Below are 14,649 nucleotides of genomic sequence, written 5' to 3'. Positions count from 1 at the left end.
CAAGCTGATGCAAATAAGGGACCCAAGTTGTGGCCAATGTAGCAAAATTGGGAGAAAAGGGAGTCATAAGAAAACTCAAGAATAGAATCGGCCAATTTGCATGCCTCTTAAAGACAGAAGAATATAACAAGACAAAAACAATTTAAGAAAATAAAAGACTTCACGAAATAAAAGAATCTTTACTGCAAGTAAAGATTTGGGCGCCAGGGAAATCTATAGAATAGACTTCGCCAAGTTATGGCCTATGGTGAAAAGGATAAATTTATTACCAAAGTTTCCACATTTTAGAGAAGCGTAGTTGAACAACAGATTGCTTCAAAATATTTAAGGATCCCTGAAGCAATCAAACACTTAAGACGCTTTTTTCCTTCGATTTGTTGATAGTGAACTTGATAGTTATTGCAATTCTAATTGTGGCAAAAAGAGTTATACAAATATCATTAGCTTTACAGTTCTAGGGAAGACTAACAAAGATACAGAGTATTCAGAGAAACAAAACTGGTATACGATTTAACACAAAATACCGGTTCTATACGTTGACCTATCTAAAACTCTTCACGGGAGCGTCAATACATCCGGTCTTCACATGCCGGAAGGCAACTTTGCACTGTCCTATAACGCGGGGTGGAGAGAGATAATATGCGGTAGCCGGTCGCACATACAATAGCACGAGAGCTGAGCGCACAAGTTGGTAAAATAACTACAATTACAATATTATAAATAGATTGTTTTACAACAGCCTATATTATGAAAAAGAAATCCTTTGAAATATATAAAAAAGGGTACTAAAATAAAATTTTATTACATGTATAACCCCATTTAATATTAACAATATGAAACCTATTTAAAATAATAAAAGTGAATGAATTTTCTTTTTTAAAATCTCTTCACCTTTTAAAATTGGTTGATAATTCTCGATCATTTGCGCTGCTTAACTATATACAAGTGAAAATAGCGAGTTATTTAGAACAAATAGTGCTAAGGAAGTTTATTTATAAAAATTCAAGTAAAATAGGGCAGTACCTTGACGAGGTAGGGGAGGTATGCCTGAGATGGCATACATTTTTTTGTTAGTACACACTTTTTTCGAAATGAAATTTAAAGAATTTCAGCTGAGAAAAATGATAACTTACAACTCAAACCAAACACAAAAAATATTATTTGCAGCATTTATTAATTAGAGCAAGTATAACAAAATAAATAAAAAAACTCTTACAGATGCTATCTCACCCAAATATTTGTGCACTCGACATGGAACCATTTTGCTACAAACCTGACATCTGATCAATTTCTCTTAAAATCGAGAGGTTGAAGATAACTCATTACAGAAGATACAAGGTGCATTTTCATCGTGAGCGTCATCAGCAAATAACTTTGAACTGTCACTGTTTGCTTTCTCTTCAATGAACACTTTTCACTTTATTTTCCTGGCATATTTTCTTAGTATTTTTGCTTATTTTTTAACAGTTATCTGTTTGGCTACTTCAATTTCAGATGTAAAGTTAAGAATATATATTTTCCTTGATTTCTTTTGGTCTTGCGTTTAGTCTGACTGGCAGCTGAAAGAAGTAATATTTGGCTACTTTTATGGAAATTGATGGACCTGGCATATCTACAATTATTGAGTTAGGAACATCTTGGTTATGCAAAGGATTAGGTATCACTTAATTGATTCTCAATTCTAAGATCAGGTTTAGCTACACTTGGATCGTCTGGAGCCTTGGGTTTATCGGTAGTCTCTGCTGTTGCAAAGAAATAATCGGAAATATTCCTGTTAAAATAAAACCGCCTTGAGGATTTTTCCTTAAGCATAGGGTCCTTTAATTAAAGGACTTGGTATTCAGCCACAGTCCTTCCTAGGTGGCTTCTAATCTAGTTATTTAGTACTTGGTTATAGTAAGTGTTTAAGAGTCCATAAAAGCTCACATCAAGCGGTTGTACCCTGTGAGTGTAATGTGGCGAAAAGCAAACTTTACTTCTTTATGACTATCATGTCCGTCTAAAAGTAATAAAACTTTTTTTTCAGTTGGCCTTACAAACTTGACGAAATGTCATCCATTGAATAAAAACTTTCATCCAGCCATTTCCATACCAGCCAAGTAAATCCTACAGCTTTTACGGATGCATTGTCCATTGGCTCTAGCTTTATATTTTTCCTGGGGAAAATTAATCCTGCTGGCACAAAAGTCCCGACAGCATTCATACAACATACCAATGTTAAATGTTGATCTCGTTCTACGCTTGACAAAACTCCGACTTGCTGTTATCCCTTAGTAGCAAAAATCTTACCGTTTTACACAGGGGCAGTGAATAAGCCCAATTCGTCTATGTTCCATATTTCATGTTACTTAAAATTATTATCCCTTATTACATTTGTCATTTTTTCAAAGTATAATCGAATTTGTGCTTTATTAAAATGTATATGACATATATAAGGATATATTGACTGTCCAGTGACTACGTATTGATTTCCGATACAATCAAAACTCCTAAATTTCGATGATCACCGGCATGTAGGCTGCGGTGTGTGAATTGACTAATGGACAGGCGAAAAGAAATAAATCATCTCTATTTAAGGAGATAAAAGATTAGAAAAAGATGAAAAGTATCGCTTACCGTTACACAGGCTCTAGCTCTTACTGAAAACAAGTTGAAAAATGTGTGGAAAACATTGGGACTGATCCCTCCAGTTTCAAACAAGAGAAAAGAAGAGAACAGAAGAAAGCACGCAGGAAAATAAAACTGTTAAGGAATATAAAGGCGTGGTTCTATTCTAAATATTGCCAGTATTTAAAAAATGAGATGAACGTGATGTAAGGAAGTGGTTTGAAAATGCTGGTACTAATGGCCTCGGTTATTAGCATTTGATTAAATATGAAATCGTGAATTAAGTACTTGAGGACACGGACATTGTAACCTAAGTTAATGACGCGAGAGACATGGATAACGAAGAAATGAATGACCAATTAGCAGTTTGTCCTTTACATGCTTTGGAAACTGCAATGAACTGCTTAGAGTGTCAACCTGAGGATAAACCATCTTCACTTATTTTTCCTAAACGACTTGCAGTCATGCAAAGATTCGTACATGGACTTTTATTCAAAATTAATAAAAGGACTTTTTAACTTAATAAGTATGTACCGGTATGTTTTCTAAAGGTTTGTAAATTCTATCTTTCATTTCATATTTTTATTATAATATTTTTATTTCTCCCTGTTGTTTCGTTCAGGCAACCTGCAGATCTGTTTGCTCTATTCACTTGATCCTCTACTTCTGTTTCTAGCTTTCCGTAGCTAGATAATGTGATGCCTAGATATTTAAACTTATTCACTTGTTTTATTATCTGACCCTCCAGCTCTAATTTACACCTTGGTGTATTTGCTGGTATAACCATGCATGTTTTTTTTTTTTGGAAATTAACATTTGGAGAATTTTCTGGCGGTTATGTTAGATTGGTGCTGCACACGTTGTAAATCATCTCCACTTTGAGAAATTACTATTACTTCGTCTACAAGTTGTTTTTTTTTTTGATTTGGTATATTTTTTTATTTCTTGTCCCAAGCCCGGATAAAATGTGGAGGGTAATTGGCAAGATTAGGAACCAATCAATCGTAAGAACGAATAGGTTCTGCTCAAAAAAACAATGTGAAGCCTCGTTGTAATTCCTAGTTTCATTAAAACTTACACGATGGTCTAAGCATTAATTTTGTTAATGAAATATCAATGATAAGTAGTAGTTTAAAGATCGTTTGAAAATTATGATCAATCAGTAGTCCGGATGGCTTCTGATCCCAAAGGATTTGCGAAGATTTGCTGGATAAATCTTTTACTTAATGTCTCAAAACTTATCGGTGGTCCATTCTCTATATCAATAGCAGATGTATATCCTAAATAATATAATTTATTATATCTGATTCTTGAAACCAATCCTTTATCTGTAAATGTTTTACAAAAAAATTGGCGTAATTGAGAAATCGAATATATTTACTGTTGGGACCTTCCATGTCCATATTTATAAGTAGTACGGTACCTACCATTTGAATTTTTTTATAAATTCAATGTTATTCACCTCGTAATTAGCAGATATATTCACTGGACGATAACTTTGAATCTATTACAGAACTAGCAATAATTAATATATTATTCATAATGCGATATCAGGTCTCGGTCACAGACCATAGCTTGTCTATTGTATTAATTGCAACTGAAAGCCAACCCTGCGTGAGTCATAGTGTCAGCTTATTGTAAAACAAACGCAGGCGAGTCTTCACTTTCACCGGATAATTTATAACACATCGAAATACCAAACTCAGAAGGTTATGTGAATATATCGGTCAGCACATCTTGACTTTTCTATACTAGGTTTCTTGTTTCTTCGTTAAGAATTGCCTACAATGAAATACCTCTTGCCAATTATTTCAACTACTGCAATTAATTATAGATATATACAGAGGAGTATTTCGTATTTACTTTATTGCTGTGTATAGATGCAGTCAACATTTAGATATTAAATAATGAACTCACAAGTATGGTTATTTACAATGCTAGATTACTAAATGATGACAAAGAGGCTTTGTCAAAGTCATTTTGCTGATCTATCAGACAGTGTCATCTTATTTCTTATTTTGTTCAATTAGTATACCATCAGTTCTCCAAAAATTATAAAAAATGGGACTTACATAATAGAGCTTTTCATCAGCCGCCATGTTTATCGTACAGATTTGACCAATGACATATTATATATATTATAGTTCATACGTCTATCTTTATCTAATTAGCTTTCTTCGGTCCATCTTTGGACATAGGCCTCCCCAATCCTTTTCCATTCTTCTCTGTTTGTCGCTATAGTCATCCACCTAGAGCCCACGTGCTTCTTGATATCATCTGCCCATCTCATTTGGGGCCTTCCTCTGCTTCGTTTATATTCCCACGGTCTCCAACTTCTAAGAATTTTGTTCCATCGGTCTTCTTTTTGTCTTATATTGTGTCCTGCAAATCTCCATTTCAATTTTGCAACTGCTTGTCTAACATCCCTCATTTTTGTTTTCTCTCTTATCCACTCGTTTCTCTTTTTATCCATTAATCTTATGTGCAACATTTGTCTTTCCATTGCTCTTTGGGATTTTATGATTTTGTCCATGTTTGCTTTTGTAAATATCCACGTTTGGGAACCATAAGTGAGAACAGGGAGTACGCATTGATTGTATACTTTGGTCTTAAGATGCTGTGGATATCTTTGGTTTTTAAGAATGTAGCTTAGTTTGAAAAATGCCGCCCATGCCAGTCTTACTCGCCTTTTTATCTCTGCTGTTTGGTTTTCTTTGTTTTATAATTATAAGTTTTATAATTTGACCCAGATATATATAATCCTGAACTTGTTCTATTCATCTTGTCCGATCCTCATTGTGATGTCTTCATCTGTATCTGTTATGATTTTGGTCTTGCTGTAATTCATATTAAGGCCTATCTTTCCAGCTTCGACGTCCAGTTCTTTCATTATTTCAAATAATTCTTCTTTTTTTATCGGTTATCAATGCGATGTCATCAGCGTACCTTAGATGGTTCAAGCGTTGTCCACAAATTTTTATACCTTTTTCTTCCCATTCTAATCTTTTAAAAATATCTTCCAGAGCCTGATTGAAAAGTTTCGGTGATATTGTGTCACCCTGTCTCACGCCTCTATTTATTTGTATTGATTTTGTTCCTTCATATACTTTAATTGTTGTTTTGGCTTCCTTATATATTGGCTATTAGTTCCGTATATCTGTGGTCAATTCTGCTGTTAATCAAAGAACTTTTCACTGCCCAATGTTCGACACTGTCGAAAGCCTTTTCAAAATCTATGAACGCTATATATAGAGGAATGTGGTATTCACTTGCTCGTTCTATAAGTATTTTCATACTTAGTAAATGGTCACTTGTGCTGAATCCCTTTCTAAAAGCTTGTTCTTTCGACTGGTATCCGTAGAATTTTGTCGTCAATCTATTAGTTCAAATTTTTTTTAGGAGTTTATACATTACATTGAGGAGTGTTATAGGACGGTAGTTTTTTATATCTGCTTTATCCCCTTTCTTGTGTAGGATAATGGTTACGGATTCCTTCCAGTTGTTTAGGATTCTTTTTTCTTTTAATATCTTGTTAAAAAGGAAATGTAGAGTATTAATGACCACTTTTCCACTATATTTCAGCATCTCTGCAGTTATTCCATCTTTTCTGTTATACTTCATACGTACTGGTTTATAAATTTATAAAGAAATATTTATTAAATAAATATTTTTTATTTAATAAAGAAATAACATTGTTTATAAAAAAAATAAAAACTTTAGAAAATTTACATAAATAACATGTATTTTCGTACTCGTATTTCGTTTTTTTATTTTATTTATGAGTTCGCATGCACTTTATTGGTACCTACTTGTATTACTAACCTCACCTAACATATTTGTTTACAAAAAATCTGTTCGAAAAAAATGGCTGACACTATTTTTTGAGGAAAAGTTCTATATAAGACCACAGTGGTAATCTCATACTTATTGTCATTTAAAACATAATATTGAAATTTGGGGATCGAGAAATAGATGGTGAACTTGTCAGGAGAGGATCAGCTACGACGTATTCTGATCCTCAGTGGCCGTAGGAGAGCAAAAGGGATCGTCTGCTAAGACCACTACGTTATTCCATTAGACATATCCGAATTAGTGACCATTTGTTTTAAAATAAATTCCCTGATATTTAAAAAAAGATCTATGCGTCTTGTTGACTATATAAACATATAATCAAAGGGAATAAATCGATATGCAAGAAGCTCATACCTCATGAGCATGAGTTCAATAATATAGCTAGCATGAAAACCGTCCAATATTTGGAAAAAGAACATGATGGTAGATTAAGCAGTATTACATTCTATTATGAGAGATTTGCTATCCTTTATTAAAATTTTCACGAAAAGCAATAATATCAAAATTATTAAACGAGAAGTACAACTAGTGGCTATTTCAACTAATTTTCTTTTGCCATGATAACAATAAAAAAAATTGCAAATATTTCTCAGCACATATCTGTGGTACGTCTGTAACGAAAAACTGCTAAGGTGGTTAAAAAGAAGAAGATCAGGTGGTAATAAGGCAATATACACAAGAACTTTACAAAGACCTCGTAATAAGATAAAAGTCTTTATTTGGTGTTTAAGGAAGAGGGTACGGCTGCAATTTTTCTTCTTAGGGTTCCTGTTGGCGATCATTCTATTATGATGACTTTGTTGGTTGCGGAATAGCTGTGTTGAGATCTTTCTATACCATGCTCTTAAATTAGTAAGCCAGGATATTCTTCTTCTTCCTGGGGCCCTTTCTACTTCAATTTTACCTTACAAAATGCATTGGAGTAGCTCATACCTGCCTTGATTTCTTATTATATATCCCAAGTAGTGCAGCTTACGGCCCTTTACGATGTTGACCAAATCCGCGGTTGTGTTCATCCCCCGTATTACTTCTTCATTGGTGACTTTGCCTGTCCTTCTGTATAACCATAGCTCAAAGGCCTGAAGTTTTGATAGAGTTTCCGCCTTCAATGTCCACGTTTCTACTCCGTACAGAAGCACTGGCTACACGTAACATTTAAGGAGCCTTATTTTTGTTTCTAGGGTGAGATCATGGCTCTTGAACACAGAGATAGTCAAGAATATACTTTTTGCCTTTCCAATGCGACATTTAATCTCTTGAGTATTGTCCCACGACTCATTGATTATAGTTCCCAAGTAGTTGTTCTGTGAGACACGTTCAATTCTCATTTGGTTCACATACAGATTTGCTCCAGTTATGTTTTCCTTGCTGATGATCATTAGCTTGGTTTTGCTGGTGTTTATATCCAGTCCATATGTTCTACTTGTTTCCGTTATATTGTCCATTAAGTTTTGCAGTCCTTCTATGGTATTGAAAAACACTATTGTATCATTTGCAGATCGCAGGTTATTGAGCTTGACTCCATTTATTGAGATGCGTTCATCAATATCTTTTAGAGCCTCTTCAAAAATGTGCTCCTAGTACAGATTGAATATCAGTGTTGAAATTATGCACGTCTGTCTCGCTACCCTTAAGATTTTGACCTGTATATTCTCTATCTATTCGGAGTACAGCTGATTCATTCCAATACAGGTTAGCTATTATTTTTCGGTCTCTTACGTCAATCCCTCTCCTACTCAACACTTCCATCATTTGTTCATGCCTGACTCTTTCGAAAGCCTTCTTGTAGTCAGTCAGGCATGCAAAAACATCACAGCTGACATCTCTACATTCTGAAACAATACCCGCACGCTAAATAAAGCTTCCCTCGTACCAACGGCGTTCAAAAATCCAAACTGATTGGGCGCAATCTGTTCCTCATACTTCCGGTAAATTCTTTTGTGGATGACTTTTAAAAACAGCTTCAGCAGATGGATCATCGTTGGCTGAATGCTCATGCATGGATGGCTTATGGTCCTTAAGCCGTCACAAACTTTTGTTCCTGGTTTTTTTGGGCAATGGTACGAACTCCGATTTAAGCCACTTTAGTGGTATTTTTCCTGCCTTGCATTTGAAAATACTAATCCTTTATCTGAATTACACACAGACAAAATCAACAGCATGGAAACTTGAAAATCAGATATAGTCATAGTTTACGAAAGAAAAGAAAATCTAAAGAATAGGTTTATACATTTGTTTTCCTTTATTTGTATTTCCATGTTGTCAATAACAATAAAATTATTAAAGGAGCATAACTAATATCTATTACAGATATTTTTCTTGTCTCGTAGGTAAAATAAAAAATTGGACATCTTTCTTAGTACACCTCTGTAACACCTATAGGCTAATACACCTGATAATTGCTGCTATTACGCGCATCTTTGCTTCAGTGCATATCTAGGTAAAATCCTTTAAGTATATATCGAATTGTAATGTAATGTCAGAATCGAATTTGACGAGTTTCACCACCTCACCACCTTAGTCTCTTTGTTCGCAAAAACAGGAAGCGACATGAGAAATGTGATGTAAGATATAGTTTTCGATTAAAGCAGTTTTACTGGATTAAATCCACAACAATGGAACATTAATCGTTATGGTGTGTATTGCTAAAGAAGGAGGAACTCGACTTTAATTTGAAAAAATCCTGTTTCACTAAAGAAGCAACGCAACTGATTTTTATCAATCAATCTCTACTACAGTTAGTAAATCTTTTATTATAGTTTCTTTATGTAGTTTTAATGTGTTTTTGTTATTCTTAGGTACGTATAAGGAAAATTTTAAGGTCACATTAGAAATCGTAAAGAAATATTATGCCTTTATTACCCCATTCTGTAAAACAAAATGGAGGACCCACATTACTCCAGTCGTCAGAGACGAAAATTCCACTGAACCTCTAAAAATCCTATAAATAAGCTGAATTTTGCCGAGAATATTAATTTTGGCACCCCAAAAAAGATGCAAAAAAGTTTACCATTTTTACCCCCGGGCTTCTCTCTGAAACCCCCCTTGGAGGGGGTAAAAACGCAAAAAAATCGATTTACACAAAATCTGTACACCGTCGAATAAAAAATGTATCTGAGATAATTCTAAACAAAAATTTTTATAAAAATTTGTATCAGCTAGACGGTAAAAATTCGATATCTTTTGATTCAAGTGACTTATCGACAAAAATCAAGATGCGTTTTATCTAAGCTAAGCCAAACATGTCCATTCCACTGGTCATCTCATGGACTATACTAACACCACAATTCTCCACCGTGAGAACAATAAATCTAAAAGAGAGTTCATTGAAATGTCTTATATTTTCCTTAACGATTTCTCCATTAATGTTAAGAGTGACATCAAGAATCTAAGCGATATATACCACCTGTTACTTAAATCAGATACCAAGAACAATACTATATCACAGATTACTAACTTGACTGATATATCCATTAACAACTAACATACCTTTATAATTAATTTTCATTAACAAAAAATATATAACATTCCCTTGCTTTTCTTAGATACGTCTCAATAAGACTTAATAATACATGAACAATATAATATAATTAAATAAAGAAAATCAAAATAATATTTCCCTTTACTGGGATTTAAATTCATTCGTTTTTTACCAATGAACCTAACGACATAAAGATTCATACGAACTAATAATGAAGTTGTCAGCGCTTGCGTTCTGGCTTAAACAGAACCTCACTTTTAACTATCTAAAAATCAAAAATTTAGTTATTGCCGACATTTCAAAGAATTACCTCCTTTTAAATGTAGTTGCATTGGGTTTTTCGATTAACCTTGGGTAAGCCTTTACGTGTCAAGTTCGAAGCTACCATACATTTCAATCCTTATAAAAAACGTTTTTTGCACATAGTAACAAAAAACACCACTATGTTACTAGCAAAGTTTTTTAATATTCTAACTCTACAATTCTAAGTTACGGTAAGATCAATAATGTTTTAATAGATAATATATGGTAGCTAATTATAATTTATTCTCTTTCAGCCCTGAAGAAGCCAAATTAATTCTCTTATATATATATATATATATATATATATATATATATATATATATATATATATATATATATATATATATATTTAAAGTTTATTGTAATACTGAAAATTTAGTTCCTTGACCAATACTGATGAGCAGAAATTCAGTTTGTGTTTATCTTTGTATCTTTATGTTTGTATCTTTATCCCCATCAACGCACTCATAATCGAATGAAGAGAATTTAAATAAAACTGACTGAACTTCCTGTCACAGATATCTGCCGCTTTCTAGGCCAGAAATACAAATGTATGATTTGAGATTACAATATTATATCTTGTGATCTCTTTCACGTGACATACATTAACATCTTTTTAACGTTTGGTACTTAAAGTACTCATCAAGTCTTTTGAATAATATTACTGTAATTTTATTACGATAATAAAGTATGTACATTTTAGTAAAGCGTAATAAGGCTAGGAGATCAGTCTTTGTTGTTTAAATATTTTGCAAATTGTTACACTATTCTCTAATATGTCTTTAATATTCCTTTCATAATAACTTCAATAAAAACAAAATAGACGTTTTGTAGTGGTGTGATAAATAATAATATGGTCATATAAACTTATTCGAAACGTTTTAGACAAAGAGCTGGAGCTAAAGACTCGTCGCGTCGTCATCAATAATATCTCGTGCATGCTGTCTCCGAGATGGATACAGGACGTAGCAATAAGGAAAAATGGAAGATTTTCGAGGAATAAATACTGTCAATACTTCACTAGCAAAATTTATCTACATTCTTCTCCAAGATCTAATTAATTACACTACCAAGTATACTGCCACCAATACTTTATATTTAATTTCCAAAATTTCTTCAATTACATTTCCAAATAACGTTACTATGGTCTCTTTCGATGGAACAAATCTTTTCACTAATGTCCCAGATTAGACACCATTCCAATCATCAATATCCTCTTACCCGCAGAAACCATTTACCCCAATAAATGTGCACAAATTACCTCCCCACTTAAATTCTGCCTTTCCTAAGACTTCTTTATCTTTAACGATAAAATTTACAGACAACCAGAAGGTTTAACAATGGAAAATCCACTAGCGCCCCTATTTGCAGATCTTTTTCTCGACTCTCTTGAAAATACTTTTGTTCATTCCAAAACAGAAATAATCTTGTGGTATAGATATGTAGATGGTATTTTAGCTTTTATAGAAAGCGCACCTTTAGAATCACACATTTTGTTGTTAATTAATAATTTACATCCTGTAATTAATTCTACCTTAGAGTTAGAAAATAACAATATTATCAACTTTTTAGATTTAACCATTAAAAAGAATTCTTCCTCTTCTTCATATCATCAACAATACCAATACATCATCTATTCTTCCTTTTCAACATAAGATGGCAGCCATCCAATGTTATGTTCATATACTTCTTAGCATCCCTGTCCCAAGAAAACTATAATAAAAAAATCTCAGTTATTAACAATGGTTTTCCCCCTTCTACTGTAGATAAGGTCATTAGAAGGTCAACATACCAATGTTGTCTTATGGTAGTTTTAACATGATTTATGTGGGTAGACCAATAAGAACCCTGGCTCAAAGAATGAAAGAGCATCTTAGTTACACAGATAAATCAACATACCAAATAAAAATTTTAGACTTATGAAACTGAATCCTAATTGTTACTTAATCACACAAATCAATCTCAATTGCAATTATAAACTTTTTTTGAAATTATTGTGGGAGGCTTTAGAAGAAGAAGAGTGACCTCATGCAATCTTAAATAAAATTAATTCTACTTTTTTAAATCGCACTACGAATTTATAACATTAAACAAACTTCAGGTCGCTGGTCACGTATCAGCCAGGGGCGTTTAAGTAAACAACTTCAGACCGCTGTTACCTACAGCCAGGGGCGTATCAAATTAATTATTTTTATATATTTAAATATTCAAAAGAAAAAAATTCATGCTACAAGACAATTTAAGTAAATTGGCATTTTATCTTTACATTAACGGTAGACAAACTGTTATACTATAATATATAGTGTTGGTAAACATCATATTGAGCACAAATGGTTATTTGTCATACATATTATTGTGGCTATCAACCTCGCCATATACTACTTAATATCCGTCTATCCATGAAATGCACGTAGGACCAGATAACGAAATTATATTTTTAATATTTAATCAAAATCAATAAACCAGAGCAGTTTTGGAAAGATCCGGTAATAGCTACATTGCCTTCATCAAACGTTGATACATGTTTCAATTGCTATTTATATTTTTTTTCTTTCTAGGTAAACGTGGACGAAGTCTTGAAAATATATGTCCTGTAGGAGATCCACTTCGCATTAGTGACACTGTTCGTCCTTTCTTATGTGGTACTGATCCTGGAAAACCACAGTGTCCGCCGTTGTACCAGTGTTTAGTTCAAACTGGTAAGTTAAACTAAGAAAACGCTAAGCTCTTAGAATTTTTTTCGTCTTCTTTCTTTTTATAAGCAATTCTGCTTGTTCATTGGCGGATTAATACTTCTATGGAAGGTTGTCACTCCATATTTTGCGCTGTCGTCCGATACTTCTTTTGCGGATTGGTGACTTATCTCTTGCTATTTTGACGACACGGGTCTCCTCCATTATGCTTATGTGGTTATTCCATTATTTTTTTCTATTTTGTGTCCATTTATTTATACATTGTACGTTACATTTTCTTCTAATGTCTTCACTTCTCTTTCGATCTCTTAGCGTATTTCCTGTATTCTTCTCAGTACTCTCATCTCTGATGTTTCCAGAAGCCTATGCGTTGTGGCTGTATCAGGTCCTATTTCTGAGGCATATATTATTTTTGGTCTTACACTGGCTTTATAATTTCTTGACTTTCTCTCAGTGTTAATGTGTCTTTTTCGCCTTATAGTGTTATTAAGGCATCCTACCAGTCTATTTGATTTTTGTACTTGATCTCTCACTTCTTTGTCCAGGTCTCTCTAGCTCGACAGTGTAATTCCCAGGTATTTTATTTTCATTACTTGTTCAATACTGATGCCATCAATATCTATTTTACATCTGGTTGGTTCTTTGCTGACTACTATTGTTTTAGTTTTCTGAGATGAAATTTTTATATTAAATTCTTTTGCTCTTATGTTAAATCTGTGGAACAGTCTTTGCAAACTATCTTCATCTTATTTTTATTTCTTTGTTTTCCATTATGTATCCTCTTTCTTTGTTAACGGTTTTGATGATTTCATGCATGATTAAATTAAAGAGCATGGGGATCAATGAATCCCCTTGTCTTATTCCGCTGCCTATTTCTATAGGTTCTGTAAGTTGTTGTCCATCAATTCTGACTTCCATTTTGTTATTTTGGTAAATGTTTTTGATAGTTTTAGACCAATTAGCACATCTCTCCACGTGCCTTCTCTGAAACGGAAGTTGGCAATCATCATTGTTATTCTTCATCATCCTTATATTTAAGGTCGCTGCAGGGAAAAATTTGTATTGAATTGCATTCGAACTATTCTCTGAGATTTCTCAATCAGGACATTCTTCTTCGTCCTATGCTACGTTTACCTTGAATCTTGCCCTGCATTATAAACTGTAGGATGTCTTATTTTTCACCACAGGTTATATGTTCCAAATATTGGAACATATACATTGTTTTTGTTAATTTTTCATTAACAATATTAACAGATTTAAGTATTTATGGCCAAGATATTTTTAAAATTCTTCGGTATGTCTACATTTCAAAAGCTTTCAATTTATTCAGGCAACGTTTACTAAGAGTCCATAATTCCGCACCATACAACAGAGTGAATCCTGAAAAATGTTCCATATTTAATAATCTCTCTCTCTCTCTCTCTCTCTCTCTCTCTCTCTCTCTCTATCTCTCTCTATATCTCTCTCGTTATCAAATGATATTTATACAAAAAAATTTTAGGAAACGATTATGGAGTGTGCTGTCCAGCTTCCCTAAAAATACAGAAGACTGGAACCTGTCCTACAGAAATGGATGACAGTAGACAATGCGGTCAACTTTGTACACACGATTTGGAATGTCCTTCAGTCCAAAAATGTTGCAATACTGAACAGTGCGGATTTTCGTGTATTCATCCAAAGAATGTTACCGGTAAGTTTATGATTAGTTAAATA

General features: G+C 33.3%; 1 protein-coding gene across 1 annotated transcript in view; it reads left to right on the top strand.

Annotated features, from left to right (window-relative positions):
- LOC140443995 (uncharacterized) overlaps positions 1-14,649 on the top strand; it is a 134,377-nt gene that overhangs the window by 103,781 nt on the left and 15,947 nt on the right. The window contains exons 6-7 of the mRNA XM_072535557.1: positions 12,802-12,942; positions 14,438-14,626. Coding sequence (XP_072391658.1) covers positions 12,802-12,942; positions 14,438-14,626 — 330 coding nt within the window. The remainder of the gene's footprint in view (positions 1-12,801; positions 12,943-14,437; positions 14,627-14,649) is intronic.

This window comes from Diabrotica undecimpunctata, chromosome 6, assembly GCF_040954645.1.
Source record: "Diabrotica undecimpunctata isolate CICGRU chromosome 6, icDiaUnde3, whole genome shotgun sequence".
Taxonomy (NCBI): Eukaryota; Metazoa; Arthropoda; class Insecta; order Coleoptera; family Chrysomelidae; genus Diabrotica; species Diabrotica undecimpunctata.
The sequence above is the reverse complement of the archived record's forward strand: the minus strand, read 5'-3'. Positions and strand labels throughout refer to the sequence as shown.